At 41.5% G+C, this 18,604-nt stretch overlaps 1 protein-coding gene across 1 annotated transcript in view; it reads left to right on the forward strand.

Moving 5' to 3' along the window:
- The window catches only part of LOC144756189 (vitellogenin-A2-like), a 94,442-nt gene extending 76,161 nt beyond the window's left edge, over positions 1-18,281 (forward strand). The window contains exons 26-34 of the mRNA XM_078645792.1: positions 4,062-4,274; positions 4,371-4,513; positions 7,685-7,823; positions 7,916-8,051; positions 9,997-10,183; positions 13,817-13,905; positions 14,892-14,989; positions 15,084-15,265; positions 18,021-18,281. Of these exons, the coding sequence (XP_078501918.1) occupies positions 4,062-4,274; positions 4,371-4,513; positions 7,685-7,823; positions 7,916-8,051; positions 9,997-10,183; positions 13,817-13,905; positions 14,892-14,989; positions 15,084-15,248 (1,170 nt within the window). The 3' untranslated portion in view covers positions 15,249-15,265; positions 18,021-18,281. The remainder of the gene's footprint in view (positions 1-4,061; positions 4,275-4,370; positions 4,514-7,684; positions 7,824-7,915; positions 8,052-9,996; positions 10,184-13,816; positions 13,906-14,891; positions 14,990-15,083; positions 15,266-18,020) is intronic.
- Positions 18,282-18,604: the final 323 nt, after the last annotated feature.

Raw genomic sequence — 18,604 nt, forward strand, 5'->3', positions numbered from 1 at the left:
TTAGACGAGGCGTAAGTACATTCTTATTCAAAGTGACTAGGTATCAATTTTACCCACACAATTCGAGCAGACTTGAGTAATTTATAGCATCCTCAAAGTCAGTCTTTCAAAAAAAGTATAGGACATGATAATCCAAATCCAAATGTTTCTCAAGAAAAGTCATTTTCAATCGTTCGGAATTTCGGCGTTTGGGCAGATATGACCCAGGGACCCCCAGTATGTAAGGGGAATTAGTCCCCCCTCTGCAAACGAGCCAGTGGCCTGCGTTGCAGAGAGGTGTAAAAAGAGGCATAGCCTCATTACACCTCTGTGCAATGCAGCCCCCTGGCGCATACTGGAGGTTCCAGGTGGGCTAGTTGGCCCCCAGGGACCCCCAGTATGCAAGGGGAATTAGTTCCCCCTCTTCAAACATGCACGGGGCTGCGTTGCAGAGAGGTGTAAAAAAGGGTGTGGCCTCATTACACCTCTCTGCAATGCAGCCCCCTGGCGCATACTGGAGGCTCCTGGTGGGCTAGTTGGCCCCCAGGGACCCCCAGTAAACAAGGGGAATCAGTTCCCCCTCTGCAAACGCGCCAGGGGGCTGCGTTGGAGAGAGGTGTAACAAGGGACATAGCCTCATTACACCTCTGCAATGCAGCCCCCTGGCGCATACTGGAGGTTCAAGTTGGGCTAGTTGGCCCCCAGGGGCCCCCAGTATGCAAGGGGAATTAGTTCCCCCTCTTCAAACATGCACGGGGGCTGCGTTGCAGAGAGGTGTAAAAAGGGGCGTGGCTTCATTACACCTCTCTGCAATGCAGCCCCCTGGCACATACTGGATATTCCTGGTGGGCTTTCAGGTCTTATATAGTTAGGAATTAGCATTAAAAAAAACTTTGAAATTCACTGAAAAAAACATAGGTTTCAGGCCTTATATAGTTAGGAATTAGCGTTTAAAAAACCTTGCAAATTCACTGAAAAAACCATAGGTTTCAGGCCTTATATAGTTAGGAAGTAGCATTTAAAAAAACCTTTAAAATTCACTGAAAAAAACATAGGTTTCAGGCCTTATATAGTTAGGAATTAGCATAAGGAAGACTTTTCTGAAACGCATAGGCATTGTTGGCATACACTGTTTGAGGGCGAATCCTCGCACGCGGCTGCTACCCTGCAATAAAAAGAGAAAACGAACGCTGTGAGGGTGTCTTCATTTGTGGGGCAAATGCAGTTGGAATATGATGTGGCCGGCTCTGGTCACAAAGATCACCCCACCGCTGGGTGGAGGGTCCGTGTGTTTCAAGTAAAACACGACGTGCAGCGTGCCTTGTGGGGAACAGTGCAAAAAAGAGCAGTTGGCCTGGGCGCCCCCCAACACACAATCACCGACGATCAAATGGAGACATAAAAAATGCTACTATATATACTATATATACAATATAAAACCAACTATATGCTTTAAAATACTTCTCAGGACTATAACATAAATCTCTGTAAACAGACACTTACTTAATTAATATTGTATATTCAATCATAAATAGTGGTACATGTCCTCACACATATTCAAACCTCGGGGGCTCTTCGTGTCCAGTTCTAGAATGTATTTAGTTTCCAATTGTCGCAGAGCTTTGTCTCTATTACCTCCTCTTTTGTTTATGCGGACACTGTCAATAACAAAATAAGATAGTACATTCAAATTGTTACCATGTTCAGACTTGACGTGTCTAGCAACGGGATATGTTAGGTCCGAATTAACTGTTGCTCGCAAATGTTGTAAAATGCGTGCCTGCACTGGAAGCTTTGTGCTTCCCACATAGCGGAGACCACATATACAATTCAAGACATACACAGCATAGTCTGTTTTGCAGTTAAAATTCCCTTTGATCTCAATCAACTCATCAGAAAAAGCATTTTTGTAGGATTTAGTATTTGAACCAAACGTGCATGCTCTGCAACTGCTACATTTAAAAAAGCCCTTCTTTGTGGAGAACCATATATTTCTATTGAAAAGTTCTGGACTGTTCTTTACCAGATCTGATCTCATAGAATATGCTTTGCGGTAAGTGATACTAGGTTTTACAGGCAGGACTCCCTTAAGAAGCCCATCAGTTAGAACAATGGGCCACTGAGCATTAATGATTTTTCTTATGGAATAAGATTGCTTACTGTACGTGGTGATGAACCTACATTGAGAATTGCCATTACAGCCGACCGAATCTGTACATATAGCTGTGGTTAGCTCTGTTCCACTATATATATATATATATATATATATATATATATATATATATATATATATATAATTACACTTTATATAGGTCTCTCCTATGCTGTGCTCCAATAGCCTGTGAGTCCATGCTATTGAAAACAATGTAAAAACGATATACAAAAGAGAGCTAGGAATTAGTGTTTTGTACAGCAAATAAATTGATAGATTTGATCTTTCTTAATAACAAACCACAGAACCCCGTACCGTTCATAAGGAATAAAGATAATGCATTGTAATTGCTCCGTTCACATATGATGATTCATTACTGGTGGCCTTTGTGCTTCCTGATGTTGCATTGTTAATGTTCTATGCACAGTCCACAGGATGTGGTAGTCTTATGTGGGTCAGAGGGACACTGGATTAGCTGTCTGCTTGTAGCCCTAGATAACGCGTTAATATTTTGTTCTTAATCCAGATGATTCATTAATGTTCTGTACTTATTTCAGAGTATACATATGTGCTTCAGAAGGGACAAGCAAAAAATCATGAGTGGAATGCTTGTAATAATTTCAGCCACTGGTTATTAGTCTAGCTGCATTTCAGTCCATAGTTTTGTCAGCTATGCCAGTCTAGACAGAGACTAGTCACATGCAAATAACACTGGGTCCTGCTCCAGTAGGTATAGGCCACTCTGAGCTACAATGCCAGGTCCCATACAGATGGGGATACAGGCACCCCAAGACCTGTTACAAGCTATGTGTGATGTCAGTCCACTCACACAGTCATTTGGGAACTCATGCCTGGGTTTACCACTTGCGCTTAGGGTGTCTCCCTTAGCTTCCGCTTTGTCTGGTGTAGCACGTTGAGAAGAAAACAAATGATTATTACAAGGCCCAGTGTATTTCAAGTGATACATTCAAGTAAGGCACTTATCACTTTCTATTTTTCCTGTAAACCATCTTGACAATGCATAGTGTTGTCTACAACAAACTCAGGGAGAAGTCTTTTTACACTGATGTAGAAGATGTCTTCATGTTCTATATGAAAAATTTGATGAATCCAAGCAATAATTCCCTCTGCAACTCAGGAGAAGAAGTCTGTATCCTGCTTAAAATAAACTAGAGAATGGATGTTTGTTTCTACGATAAACACCCACTGATGTCGAAAGGTAAATCTGCTGATTATCACTGATGCAAATTGTATCCTATGAAACATTAATGAAGATCATTTGGAAACAAAACCTTTTTTTCAATGATAAACAGGCTACCATGTGTTTTATACAGCAAAGCAGAGAAAGTGCAACTGTTCTCTTTAATACATTTGAATAACCTAGATGAAACATCAGTGTCCCCTACAAGAGACTATAGTTTATGAATTATTCACTAACAACAAGTGCACCAGGCTTCATGCGTCTTGATTGTCTCTAGGTCGAGAAAGCTTGCAATCACTAGAGGCAGAGGCTTAGAAGAGAGATCTTTTTAGAGTCCCACAGATGGTGGTGAAGTTTCTAAAGACTGTGCAATTGCAATTTGAAAAGCACCGAATTTGTTTCCTATGATGGACTGTGGAAGCCGAGGCATTATGGGGTCTCGGGGCTCTGCTATACGCATAAGTACGACTAGTTGCGTTATACACAAGCTGGCCGAGCAATTCATTGCAATTCCTATCCATGGAATCCAACAATGCTTGCATACGGCCCTTTTTCTTATCATATAGCAAGGTTTTCTTCTGAGGAGAGTGCCCCATTTTTAATTGTGCAAAGGTGTCTGACCATTCACTTTAGAAAGTGCCTGTGCATCCCAACTGACAATAGAACTGGTTCAGAGTTTTCAGGTCTCCATTGTAATAGCTGTTTTCCAATTTTGTCACATGCCTCTAGCCTGCATTTATGGGAGACAACAAGCCCCCAGTGTTGGCAGTTACTGCTCAAGCGGTGAGAAATGACAACAAGAAACAAGGATACCAGGTGATCGTATACGCTGACTACCACGCCTCCAAGCCCCAGATCCAGGCCTATGCAGTGGAAATCGCCGCCTCCAGTAGATGGCGCGCTTGTGCAAATGCGGTTGTTGTCAACTCTCATGAAGCACAGGTGAGGCCGGGGGAGCAGACGACACAGGGAAAGTAACATCTCCTCCGTATATAATTCATCAAATGTAATATATGTCATTACTTACATTATGTTTAGGCCCACCTGAAATGGGGTCAGAATTGTCAGGACTACAAAATTGCTGCAAAGGCTCAAACTGGTCACTTTGGCAGCCAACCAGGCCTGAGACTGAAGGTGGAGTGGCCAAGAATCCCATCAAAACTGAAATCGGTTGGAAAATGGTAATATTTCTACATTATGTAACAATTTACTGATTGTATATATTCATGAAAGGCAAGAATGCTATATTCTGAGGTAGGCACCAACAGGTGATTTCCCCTGGTGACTTACACATTAGCACTATAGAAGGTCTCAATTCAATCTGTAGTTAAAAAATAGTGTTAAGCAGGTTGGTAGGTCTTAGGAGTACGGAAAATAAAAATGGGTATTCAAAATGTTTTATGTTGCAGTACTTCAGAATAGACATCTAACATCATATTCATCCTCAAAGTTCAAAATGTACCCAACATACGACACAAATAACCAGATGCCTAGACGTTTGCTCCTTGATGTTAGTCTCCACTAACCTGTACTAGCACTGCAGTTTTACCTGAAGGTCATCTTCGAATTTATTTAGACTTTTTTCTCTTGAGTAGTTTTTCAATGATGGTCATTTAACAGTCTCTGTCAAAAAAATCCTGTTTCCAGTTTTAACATAACCTGGTGCATGTAACTCATTCCGCTGACAAGTCATTCCATTTCTATCCCAATATTCAAAAGAAGGCATGCTTTGTAACATAAAAAAATGCTTCAATTCTCTCAGCATGCATTTATAGGCCTATACTATAATCCTTAACTTCTAATCAATCCAACATTTTAGCGTATTTTAATTTAGTTGCATAACATACTTAAAATATTTTCACTAGTTCAATAAATATGTGCTTGTCTCATGCGGTGCTAGGAATGAACAAATGCTACAATTTTTTTGAATTTTTCAATAACAGGCTTGCAGCCAGGATTGGGTACTTCTTCTAATGGGAGAGAGGCACAAATAACTGAAACAGTTACAAACATTTAGGCGGCATTTAGAGTCTGCCGGCATGCTGCAGCCTCCATCAACCAATAGATGCATCTCTACGCAATACTTGAAGTTCCTGTGCCCTGCAGAAATGGGAGGCTGCAAGGTTTCCACTGGTAGAACCTTAGCTGGCTCTTCTGAGGGAAACCCTTGAATGGGGGTCCATTAATCATGGGACCACAGGCCCATAGTGGGCAGTTGCTCCATGCTATTTAGGGTGGTGCGACTGTCACTCTTATTGAAAATCGCATCGTGGCCCACACACTACATGTCTGAGGCATTATTTTGTTGTTGTGGAACAAACTTCCACTTCGGGAGTTTGTTCTTGTAGCAGCCATATCAAACATGGTGCTCACTCATCAGATATTCAGTGCCTTTGATGAAGCCTCCTCAGCAGCGCCTTCACGCAGAGCACAGAAATCCGTGTCTGGCAGGTTGTGATGGCTGCATCTGCTCTGGGGTGTCCTCTTCTAGGACTGTGGAGGACAGAGCCTCTGCTGACCTGGTGGGATGGCAGGCCACACTCTAAACTCTAAAGCAATGCCCAGGAATGATCTAACTCTACACTCTAAAGGAATCCCATGGGATGATCTAACTCACCAGTGATGGCACTGACGTAATCAATGCCGAAGGGCTGATGAAGTGATTGCCAATGCCTACAATAGGACAGAACATGCACTTGAATGATGGAAGGAAAGACTCCAATTTGAAATATACAGTCTGCAACCTGTAGTTTGAATAGTGTTAAGCAGGATGGTAGGTCTTAGGAGTACAGAAAATCAAACTGGGAATTAAAATGTTATTTGGTGCAACACTGTGGAATAGACATCTTCTTAAAAGCAACAAAGTTGGCATCAGTTTCAGCCACAAAGTTCAAAATGCAACCAAAAAATACGCCGCAAATAAAACAGTATGCCTAGTCATTTGGTCCTTGATGTTAGTCTCCACTAACCTGTACTAGCACTGCAGCTTTACCTGAAGGTCATATTCGAATTTATTTAGACCTTTTTCTCATGAGCATTTTTCAGCAACCTGACTTATGAATACATCGATGTAAACCGTTAAGAGAAGAGGTCTTTTTACACTCATTTTCTTGGCGCATATATCTCATTCAGCTGCCAAACCAATCCCTTAATATACCAATATTCAAAAGTAGTTTTCTAACGTAAAAAACATTAATTCATTATTTCAACATGCATATATAGCCCTAAATTAAAAGGCATGTAATCAATGCACCATCTTAACCTATTTTAATATTATCACATACTTAATCATAAAAATATTTTAACAAGTGCATTCTCATCATGTGTTTGTCTCATGTGCGGTGCTTGGATTAACAAAATAGTACTATTTTTTCAATAACAGGCATGCAGGCAGGACTGTGTACTTCCTCTAATGGGAGAGAGGCAAAAAGAAATCAAACAGTTAAAAACGTCCATTTAGAGTCTGCCGGCATGCTGCAGCCTCCATCAACCAATAAATGCATCTCTACTTGAAGTTCCTGTGCCCTGCAGAAATGGGAGGCTGCAAGGTTTCCACTGGTAGAACCTTAGTTGGCTCTTCTGAGGGAAACCCTTGAATGGGGGTCTATTAGTCATGGGACCACAGGCCCATAGTGGGCAGTTGCTCCATGCTATTTAGAGTGGTGCGACTGTCACTCCTATAGAAAATCGCACAGGGGACCACACTCAGTGAAAAATTCCACTAGATGTCAGTGGTATTGTTATTTTGTTGTTTAGGAACAAACTTTCACTTTGGGAGTTTGTTCTTGTAGAACAAAATACTTGCCTAGCAAGCATATCAAACATGGTGCTCACTCATCAGATGTTCAGTGCCTTTAACGTACCCTCCACAGCAGCCCCTTCACTGAAATCACAGAAATCCGTGCCTGGCAGATAATGATTGCTGCATCTGATGGGGTGTCCTCTGCTAGGAGTGTCGAGGCCAGAGCCTCTGCTGACCTGGCCACACTCTACACTCTAAAGGAAACCCCAGGAATGATCTAACTAACCAGTGACGGCACCAGAGACATGAACCGTGCTGAAGGGCTGATGAAGTGTATGCCAATGGCTATAATAATACAGAGCATGCACTTGAATGATTGACTGGAAGATACACAGACCACAAAATCTCAACCTACCATAAATGACTCCCTACAAAAAGTTCAACTCGTTTTTTGCTTCTAAACCAAGCCAAATTCACCCATTAAAAAGCATGGCAAGCTAGTTAAAATTCCCCTAGAACTCTGAGTACTGTATTATGGAAATACCTATTTTCATGTTTCATTCAAAGGAGTAATTCAACATCAAGGATTTATGTTTTTTCAATTATGCAGGGCTGCACAGTTTGTCCCAGGAGCTGCACTTTTGGCTGGTTTCTCAGAAAAGTTGCAGAAAAATCCCTCTAAGAAAGCAACAGTGGTCCTCTCACTAAGCTCACCAAGAACCATTGATGCAGTTGTTCAGGTTCCAAAGGTAAATATTACAGCTACTGACAGTAACACATTTCTAACCATGTAAAGGGTGGATCCATCGATATGTAATGCCTTTTTCTGATTACTTTGCAGCTCACACTTTATTACAGATCCATTCAGCTTCCAGTTGCGATCCCTGCTGCTCACCCTACACAGATCTCAGCCCTTCAGTCCCCCAGCTGGAATATTTTCACTGAAGCCCCTGAGTACCTGCTGGACAACCTAAGAGGTAAACACCTGGGAGTACGTTTATTCCTTTGCTCTCGAATGTAACATTTTTTTAAGACCACACTTGCTGTTTGTCTGGAATTGATTCATGCCAGAACATGCCACACATATAAGCAAACATCCTTAAAACATAATATTGCAAATTGTCGATTATATAAATGTATTCCTAATAACAATTATTAGCTCACAGAATATAAAATCACTAAGCACAATTCCCAATAAAAATTGGTGCTCTGTCTGATTCTTTTATTGTAATTATTTAGAAATATTCGTTTTTAAACTTTTAAACGCTCAAATATCAGGCACTCCAACAATATATTCTCATACCATGGTCTAGGCATGAGCTTTGAAATTGGCAGTAAGTACAGGATTTTAACGAGGTATGGTCTAATCCATGCAACTATGACTTTGCAATGGCAACATAAATGAGTATCCAGGAAGAAGAAAACGTGCACTCAGTTACCTGAAATTACATAAATAAAATTGGGAAACAGCAATTACAACGAGGTTAAAACCACACATGGCCATTACTACAAAGTCATTACCATGCATATGCCTTTAGCACGCATGCCTTTACCATGAATGTGCCTTTACCACGCATGCCTTTACAACAAATTCTGTTCTGTTCTCAGGGCACAAATGATAAAGGGATATGTGTGGTAAGGGTTTAGGCATGTGTGTGGTAAAGGCCAATCCATTGTACTGCACTGAAATACAGACCCCCCCCCCCCCACTTACTGGCTGACAGGTGGATTTTCTGAACGTGTTCTCATTCATTAGCCATCCGAATTGCACTTGAGAAGATACAATACCTCAGCACCACTGTTATCTTCACTCACAAAGCTGAGAAGCTGAGAGGGTATGAGTAGAAGGTAGGAAAGAACAAATGCGCATGGAAGCAGACAGAGGCATGTTGGAATGCTTGCCTCCCCCAACAAGAATTAACGTAGAGCTGCTCAAGCATGCGGTGCAACGTGCAACCTCAGTTATGTGGGTGTTCAGGGAGATGCGTCAGCACGCAAACAGGAAGTGAGTGCTAATAATCTGAAACGAACACCCGTCGAAGCCAATGCTTTTAAAAACACCCTTATTTCAGTGCACTGCTGATGTGTAGACTCTCTTTTACTGCTTGGTTTTAGCCTGGAGTAATATACATTTTGTGTAAGGTAGTGCACAATGGAGCATAGGATTGGACTACAAGAGCAAAGGCACTTTTAAGATTCACTCTTCCCAAGTGGGACACTGTGTCCATTTGCCAGCCTAATAGACTCCCACATACAAGTTGGCCAATGTCATTCATTTCCAGTGACACTTCTTGTGAGGACATTATCCTTTGGTCCAAAGCCATGACATATGAATGCAACCTAGAGAGCTGATGTGACTCCGTAAAGGCACAACACAGTAAAGCAGTAACGCAATTTTGAGGTAAAAGTATATGCACCAATGGTATGCGTGGTTACTGTATGTGTGGTAGTGGCACTTTTAATATGTGCTCATGAATGCACATTGTAATGACATGCGTGGTAATGGGGTGTGTTAGTGGGTCATGCGTGGTAGTGTACGCGTTGTAAAGGCATGCGCTATTCCATGATACAACCAATAAAATTAGGTTTGTATAATGAGGGACTTGGATGCCAGTTAGTTGTAACAACCGCTACACTTTGCTTTTCCTTTGGTAACCTTGATCTTAAGCATCATGAGGTCAGAGGTCGGATTACTACATAGGCTTATTTTTGTCATTTCCACTCCTAGCATTTCCTGATCAGCAAATAGGAGTTACGTCTGAGAAAGGGATCTATGCAGCAACATCAAGCTTTTAACAAGTGTCCTGTCACTTCCAGTACTCATTGCATTATCGTTGATCAATGTCCTGTTTTAGAGTTTCTAATTCTCTCATTGTAGGGGCCAAAATATAATTATTTGAACTTTTATTAAATATTTCTTAGGTCTCTGCACGGTTTCCAAAGACACAATCACTACTTTCAATGATGTTGCTTTTAACTACTCGATGCCCAGAAGCTGCTACCATGTCCTGGTCCAAGACTGTAGTCCTGATCTGAATTTCCTGGTGATGGTGAAGAAAGCGGAAGAGTCTTCTGAACAAAAGGCCATCAACGTCAAACTTGGCAGCTAGTGAGTATTTTCAGTCTTACAAGCTGAATGTTCAAAAGTGTGTATCCGTGATGTTACCCTTAGATGTTAATCTCGCAAAACCAATAGAAATGTGTTCCTTGTTCTGTGACACGATTGTCTAATGATATTTATGATTAAACAGATTACAGAGGTGATTGACTTAATGGTTGTCAACAAGTTGTTTGATTTATGAAATTTACATAGATTACTGTGTTTGAACTGTTCAAACATCAGTATCTTCTTTACACAATTTGATGGCCTCTGTGGACTAAGAGGATGTGATCTAATGGCAAGAGCGGTCGACTTCTTGGGATCCTGTCACCCTGCTACTAGATTCCCTACTCAAGGTACTGGCAATTTCAGAAATTGCAAAAGGTTTGTGGAAGGTTCCCCTGGTAACTTACACAGGGAGGGGAGTAAACAGTAGGGAAAATAAGACCCTGTGTTTAATTTCTAGAAACTGTCAGTGTGCTGACTAGATAGTAACGGGGAGATTTGTCTAAGGAGAGTCTCAGGTCAATAATCTTCTACAAAGGCAGAGGCATCTTGTACATTTGTGGCACTATATATCAAACCATAGGATAATGAACATATACCATAAAAATGTTTAAAACAGTATGCACAATTTTATTTTCGTACCTCCCTTCAGGGTTACACTCTAATGATTAAAAAATCCTTAAAAAGGTTTTACTTCATCGTGAAATATACATAAACCATAATTAAAACAGTCAAAAGAAAAAGGTCGACGCATCGTTTCGGTGTCCTTAGAATAGTTGCACCTTCCTCAAGACATTTGACAGTAAAGACTTTTCATCTTAAACAGAAGATTTATTTCTGGAACCTTCAGGACGATTAAACAATTGTTCACTAATGTGTTTCGTCTGGTGATTTAAGCAAGCCTTTTCTTCAATCAGAACGTCAGTGCTTATAAACACGGAGAAGCCACCGTCTTTTATTATGCGGCCTTCAATTATATGTTGATAGCGGATTCCTTCATCAATTTAGAATCGCAGAACGGTAACTTGTTTTCGCTTGACTGATGTGAGTAGTTTGGCGTCATCCGTTACAAGAGGCCACAATTTCATTCCTTTACTTGTGAGCCTGTATTCTTCAGTTCGGCCTCCCTGCTCCTCCGTGTTCGTATTATCGAATTCCAGAAATTGGACAAGGTGGGCTCACTCATGTAATAATCTTAAAGTGGAGAATTGAATTAAACAAATAAGGATCAGGTATAGTGCTGGGTAATTGATGGACAAAGTTCCAATTGGGTGCCTGAGTTTACTTTGGCAATTATAAAGAGTGGGTATTCCCTAGTTATGTGGCCTAAAGAAGATAAGTTATCAGAACTGAATTCTAGGTTGGGGAGGCAGAGGAAAATTTTTTGTCAATATCTAGGCCAAAGTTGGCAATATTTTTTCCAGAAATGTGAGTTAAGTTGCTTGCAGAAGGCTTGGGCTGGAATCATGCAAGAGATTATTTTAGAAGTGTCTGAGGGCTCCTTAAAGGTGTATTTCTATTTATTGGAAGACTCACTAACTACACAGAAAATAAAATCTGATAAAAAAGATTGTTTTATGCAGCCAGGCCGTTTCTAAACACTTCTTTAGCATGATCATTGAATGATCCCTTCGATTTGTGTGCAGCCAGTGGGGGTTGAATTTGGCCTGTGCTGAATTATGAGAGTACTATGGAGCAGAAACTCATTTAGAAGTCAAAGGAGCATGGTTATTAAATGCCTTCATTATCCAGTTTGTGAAAAGAAGACATTGAGACTCAGCTGAATTTTGTTTTCTAAAACTAGTCTCATTAAAGGACTTGGCAATAACAGTTAATATTGCAGTATTCACAGCGAGGGATCCCAATAGTAAAATAAGTCAGTTTTTCCTCTGGGAACAATAACCAGAATTCAATAAAATGTTGGTCTTATGGGGTGAGGGAGGAAATGACAGAAGGTTTACCTAATAACAATCTATAGACATGTTCTTACGCATGTCGTATAACATGTGTGGGTACATGCATTGATTGTATTAGATTATTTGTGTAAATTCATTCAAAATAAGCCTGTTGGCTCTCATCTGAGCTTTCTGTAACTTGAGTGCTCTGTATTGGGTTATTAATGGAGAGGTGATGCAATACCAGACACAATGTGATCAGCTTGTCTCTACCTGGAGCAGGTTCACATTTTAAAAGACAATTTTTATTGATTACTAAAGCTACTTTGTACAACGTTCATATCCAGTAATATGTGTTTCTTGGAACCTAGGGGCCTATTAGGATGGCAGGCGGATTGCCCCCGCCGGGCCGGCGGTAGCTACCGCCGGCCCAGCGGGGGCAATCCACCCCCGATCCTCAACAAAATGACCACCCACCACACACGTCCGTCCGCCACATTTCCGGCGGTCGCGAAGTCGACCGGCAGAAAAATTGATTTTCTATGGTGGCGGTGTCTGGTAGACACCGCCAACCATATTTGGATGAGGGCGGTCCGATGCTTCTACACGGCGGCGTTGCCGCCGTGGAGAAGTATGCAGTCTTTACTTTGGGGGCCATTGCAGGCCCCCATGGTGAAGGCGAGGTGGGGTTGCACATGGGGGGTACCTGTGGTACCCCCCCTGCATTTGCATACACAATGCGGCAGGCACCGCGAGGTGCCTGCCCCTTTGTGTATGCAAATACACTACATGCATTTGTAACATTGCTGCGTGTGCTGATGTAAACACCGCCCGCCGCAATGTTACAAATGCATGATGTGCCCGCCAGTGTGGTGGACGAATCATAATTTGCATGTCGGGACCGCCGCTCAGGTCGCGGGAGGTCCGTTTTCCACGAGGATGGCGGGCGGACAAAGTCCGCTCGCCATCCGAATGTGCCCATAGTGTTAAAGGGCTCAGTTCAGTGGGCAGCAAAGGTCTGTATTACATTTTACCTGCAGGATGGTTTTTGTTGGTCTGTTTGCAATGATTTGTTTTCAAGTTTCGACTCTAAGAGTAGTTGTCCACTTCACTAAATGTATGTGTCGATTAGTGATAAATGGCTATTTTGGCAGGAATGTTGTCAGTGACTGATTGGTATGCCACCTGAAGTTCACCATCTTGAAATAGAGCCACCCCCATTCTGAATTTGGCCATTTAAACACTGACACTGTGACAAAATATTCATAAAATGAGGGATCTGGCATATGTGTCAAGCAGCATAGACCTCTGCAGTAATTAAAATCATAGTAAAACACTGACACTTGCTTACTGACCAAGACTAGTCCTATCCTAAAATGCATCTGATGTCAAATTAAGAGTAATGAGATAACAATAAATAAATGCTATAAGATGGAAGCTTGTCCATCATGCAGACCCATTCTGCTGCTTTCCCCTTGTCAGAGAACAAGAATGTTGTGTGGGTAGTGAGTAAAGCCTACTTACAGGATGAAAAATTAGATGTATGTCTCTCGGGAGTCGAATCAGATGGTGCAAGATTCTTTCTTGTGGACGTGCACCTGGCAAAAGGGATTTCTTGATTTGTCTGAAGTATATGTCAGGGAAATCCTGAAAAATGCCACCACTTGACCAAGTTAGTGTTTATGCAGTGACCATATATAAATGTTTATAAAAACATACATAATCTGTTCTTCTTCTTCAGTGATATTGACATGTACCCATCTGCTGACTCCCTGAAGCTGACAATAAATGGCATTGAAGTCAACCAGCTGCCATATGAATCACATTCTGGTAGGTGACAACATTTATTGGCTGCATCAATAATCAAACTATCAATTCGATCACAACTGAAATAAGGACCCATTAAAGTGTCAGTGCCAAGGATCTACCCAGTTACTCAGTTACAGCTGATAAGTTGGTATGACTCATTTGCTTCCATTCTGAAATGAAGCTAGCAGTTGTTGCTGATGTATCATCAATATCAAAAATAACTATCATTGAACAGAATGCAGAACAATGTCGTACATTCACCCCAGTACAGAGATCCGGGCCTAAATCCATCGTTTTTTTGCTCACCATGCCATTCCAGTTTGGACTCAGCCATATGCAAATCAGTCTTGAACCTGCGCCCAATGGGGACAGTCCAGCCCAAACTGCCAGGCCAGCTCCTCCCTGGACTTGAAACAAGCATCCTAGAACCGGTTTCGGGGTTTCACCCCTCTTCAGCCAGAATAGCATGATTATAGTGGCATGGAGAGCACGGGACTCACATCTGAGCATACCCGTCCAACTCAGGGCGACAAATGCAAAAAGAACTATTGATGGACAAAATGCAGAACAATGTCATACATTCACCCCAGTACAGAGATCTGGGCCTAAATCTATCGTTTTTTGCTCACCGTGCCATTCCAGTTTGGACCCAGCCATATGCAAATGAGTCTTGACCCTGCGCCCAATGGGAACAGTCCAGCCGGAACTGTCAGGCTAGGTCCTCCCTGGACTGGTAACAAGCATCCTAGGACCGCTCCTTCTAAAGTGTGACGATTAGGCATATGACAGGCCTGTAATTATTTGGACAACATTCTCTAGAGGCTGCATGAGCCTAGCACATGAATAGAAGGGCTCTTCATGCATTAAGCTTATTTATTAGCAGACTCGTTGCATTCTTAACAATTTAAAACTATATGTACAGCTGCTATTCATTAACAGATACATCTCTAACTCTTCTTGGATCTATTGCAAGCACTTCAACCACAATACACTTCTTTTGATTCCAGAACCCCGTTTGAGGATTGAAAAGGAGACTGATGGGCTGATCCTGCTCGCACCTGACTTTGGCATTGAGAAGCTTCACTACAATGGAGTCACATGTCAGGTATAATGGTGCATTCCAGTCACTGCATAGTTGGCCATATTGACAAGCTTCCATAGACTTACATCAGAGGTCTCTTTCTTTCTTTATCATAAAGGTTAGACCAGCTTTGTGGATGAAGGGCAAGACGTGTGGAGTTTGTGGCCATCACGATGATGAGCGGGAACAGGAATATCAGATGCCAGATGGATTTGTTGCTAAAGATGAGGAGCGTTTTGTTCAATCTTGGCTTACAGAAGAATCATGTTCTGTTCGGCAGTGATAAAAGGTTCAGAACCGGTGAGTTGACAAAACCGGTTCATTGGAGGAGTGCAATAACTCTAGCAGAGTGGCCATAATTTTATTGTACAAAGTCTACCATAGAGAACGGCAGAGGGACCCATCTCTCCAATAACACATCTCCTCTCAAATGTAGTTGGAACACATTTATTTCCTGGTGTCTTCCAAGTCACTATTGAATATTTTACCTTGCTATGTTAGCACATTTCATTTTGTCTCCATTTCCAAGTAGTATACAGAATATCAAATTGTTAACATGATCTGTTTAATGGTTGCTTTTAACATTATAGCAATTTATCTTGTAGATTAAATCCTTGCATATTTTTAATATAATGTTGAGTAATACTGTCAAGGAGGAGCAAGGTTGTGCTTCCAGAGAAAGGAAGTTGTTGCAAACGCCTACACACACACACACACACACCATGCACAAAAATTACTTCATATACACATAAACACACTTACACACACAGATACATAATTGCCTACATCTTCTGTTTGCTAAAGGGTTATATTATGACACTAAGGGCCACATTAGGATGTCGGGCGGATCGAGACCGCCATGCGGGCGGAGATGATCCCCCCGACATCCTTACCCAACTGCCACCCATTTCCCCCGCAATATTACTATGGCAGGGGGACCGCGCCGTCTGCCGCTTTTCCGCCCGGTCAAGGAGTTGACCGGGCGTAAAAGGGTTTTATATGGTGACGGTGTCTGTTAGACACTGCCATCCATATTAGGGTGAAGGTGGGGACATGCTTTTCCGTGGCGGCAACACCGCCACAGAAAGGCATGCGGGAATGTCTTGTGAAGTGTCTTGTGAAGTGCAGGGGGTACCTGTGGTACCCCCTGCACTTCACTGTACAACGTGACAGGCACCGCACGATGCCTCTCACGTTGTGTATTGAAGTGCACAATGTGCATTTTTAGCATTGCGGCAGGCGGTGCTTTCAGCACCGCCTGCCGCAATGTTAAAAATGCGGGATGTGCCCGCCAGTGTGGCGGGCGCATCCTAATGGCCCCCATGGGACTGCCGCCCTTATGACGGGCGGTCCAGTTTTACATCGGGATGGCGGGCGGACAAAGTCCCCCCGCCATCCTAATGGGCCCATAAATGTGGTTTCAAAAATCTCAGATTTCGAAACAATTGGATGGTAATGCTACAACTTCAACATTTGCAACATGGGATTCCGAATGGATACCAATTCAGTATCTGGAAGGACTGTATTGAAGGCATCCCATCCAATACCAGATTGAAAACATTGACATTTTACAAACCCCCACATTGATGTGGTAACCATTCGCAAAAACAAAGTGAGCACATTCGGACCTCTACCCGTTTGTAAATTAAAAAAATCAAACACAATTACATTAATCTTTTTAAATGCATCCCCATTTTCCTTAAGGAAAACAGCTGTATAAAAAAAATACATATATTTTATTGAAAAGCAATCACAGACATGGTGATGTGCTGACCCCGGCAGGCCACCATCCTAGAGATGGCCTAACTGGAATGAGTTGCAATTTGCGACCTACCTGATGATTATTAATGAGGTTGAATTGTGACCCCCTCTCAGTCTGAATTTTCCAACCAAAACTAATGATACATAGATCCGTTCAGAAAAGTACTTACTGCACTCAAAATTACTGATTGCAAACTGAAACTAAAATAAAAGTAAATAAAATATCTTGCCCTATGATTTGTACCACCTTGGGCTTTTCCTCTGAACTTTATAACATCACTTTAAATGCCCTTGTCCGTGCCCATTTATCATCCATATAGAAATCGATCACACCCAGTGAGACAAAGAACCGATAATGCCACAGCTCAGAGAAGGAAGTGATCCTAGAAGATTGTCTACATCTTTGGGCTTGAGTCCCTTCTTAGTGACGTTTTATTAGTTAGGCCCAGGGGATCCTAGAGAGGTGATATGTTCCCCAAGGCAGAGGGTTTTAAGGTCGATTCACTAAAACGAAGTCCCATATATGGGTCAAGTGAAGAGGACTACCCAAGTATGGCTGATATGCTGTATGATGGATAAATGGAATTATACCCTCTGGACAATTCCAATGGACCCAGGAACTTACATATTTTTCTGCTTGCAATTCACCTACCCTGCAATTGAGTGGACAGGAGAGTGGGAATGCAATTAAAATTCTGGTCTTCTTTGATTTATACTCCTAAACAAATTGTGCTATTAGAAGATATAATCATGCAAACGTAGCCTTTATTGACTTCAAAGTGTTTTATTATGATTTGGCTTAAATTGTTTTTAAAACGAATTTCCAAAAATAGCCGCCTACGCCCAAAGAAAGATAACAACTTCTCTTGTAATACCACATTTACAAGATAACTTTTCTAGTAATACAACACTTTCCCCCCACACTCAAATTTTGCAAAGTAAAATCTAGTGTACATTCCGTGATGAAAAAACTATGTTGTATTGATTTTGCAGCTTGTAGCAGGAGAATGTTGCAAGGGAAGATAATATTGCATCCGGCAAAAATTGCACCCTGTGGAATTGAATGTGTTATTTAGTCCCCAAATTATGAGATAATATGTAATGACACCCTCTTTTAGCACATTCTACCAATAATTTGTGAGTTTACTGCTAAAAAAACAACATATACTCATATATGTGCCGCCATTAACAATAAAGGTATCTGTATTTCTTTAGGCCTCTTACTTAAACACTGTAAGGGCTGCAACATCAACCTGTCTGTTCCATGTTTACAAAGCTCGCTCTTTTTGTACAGATTCCACTCTGAACCCTGCTGATAGTCTGGAGAAGGCAAGCATTGAAGATGTTAGTGGCGCAACATGATGCTGATATGGAGAAATACAAAGCACTCCACAGAACAACCACTCAGAGGATAAGATTTCCGCATCAATCTTTCAACAGCATGCCAATTTAAATGATTCTTAATTTCAATCAACCATGATTTGCCATTCCAACTATAAAATGTTGAATTCCATCTAAATATATTATTTCCAAATAAACAATGCATTCAAAAAGAGGTCCAGGAGTCATTGTTTCATTTCAGTTCACAAGTCATTAACGTGTGAAAATAATTTGACCTATTCTACAAAGAATCAGGATTGGTAGAATTATTTTGCAGTGGCACTGGAGCTTGGGGTACAGGACCTGATGCAGCACCAAAAGGAAGGTCAGCAGAATAATGGAATATGAAGAGGACACTTTAAAATGGGTCACTTTCCTTCCAGAATGTAATCTATGTTCAAATACATACGTTCAAATGTGGAGCACACTTTCCTTTTGCTGATAATTCATTTATTAAAGAATATCTGTTTTTGTCTCTTTTTGGCTGTGTAGGACCAT

The sequence above is a fragment of the Lissotriton helveticus genome, chromosome 1_1 (genome assembly GCF_964261635.1).
Source record: "Lissotriton helveticus chromosome 1_1, aLisHel1.1, whole genome shotgun sequence".
In the NCBI taxonomy this organism is placed as follows: Eukaryota; Metazoa; Chordata; class Amphibia; order Caudata; family Salamandridae; genus Lissotriton; species Lissotriton helveticus.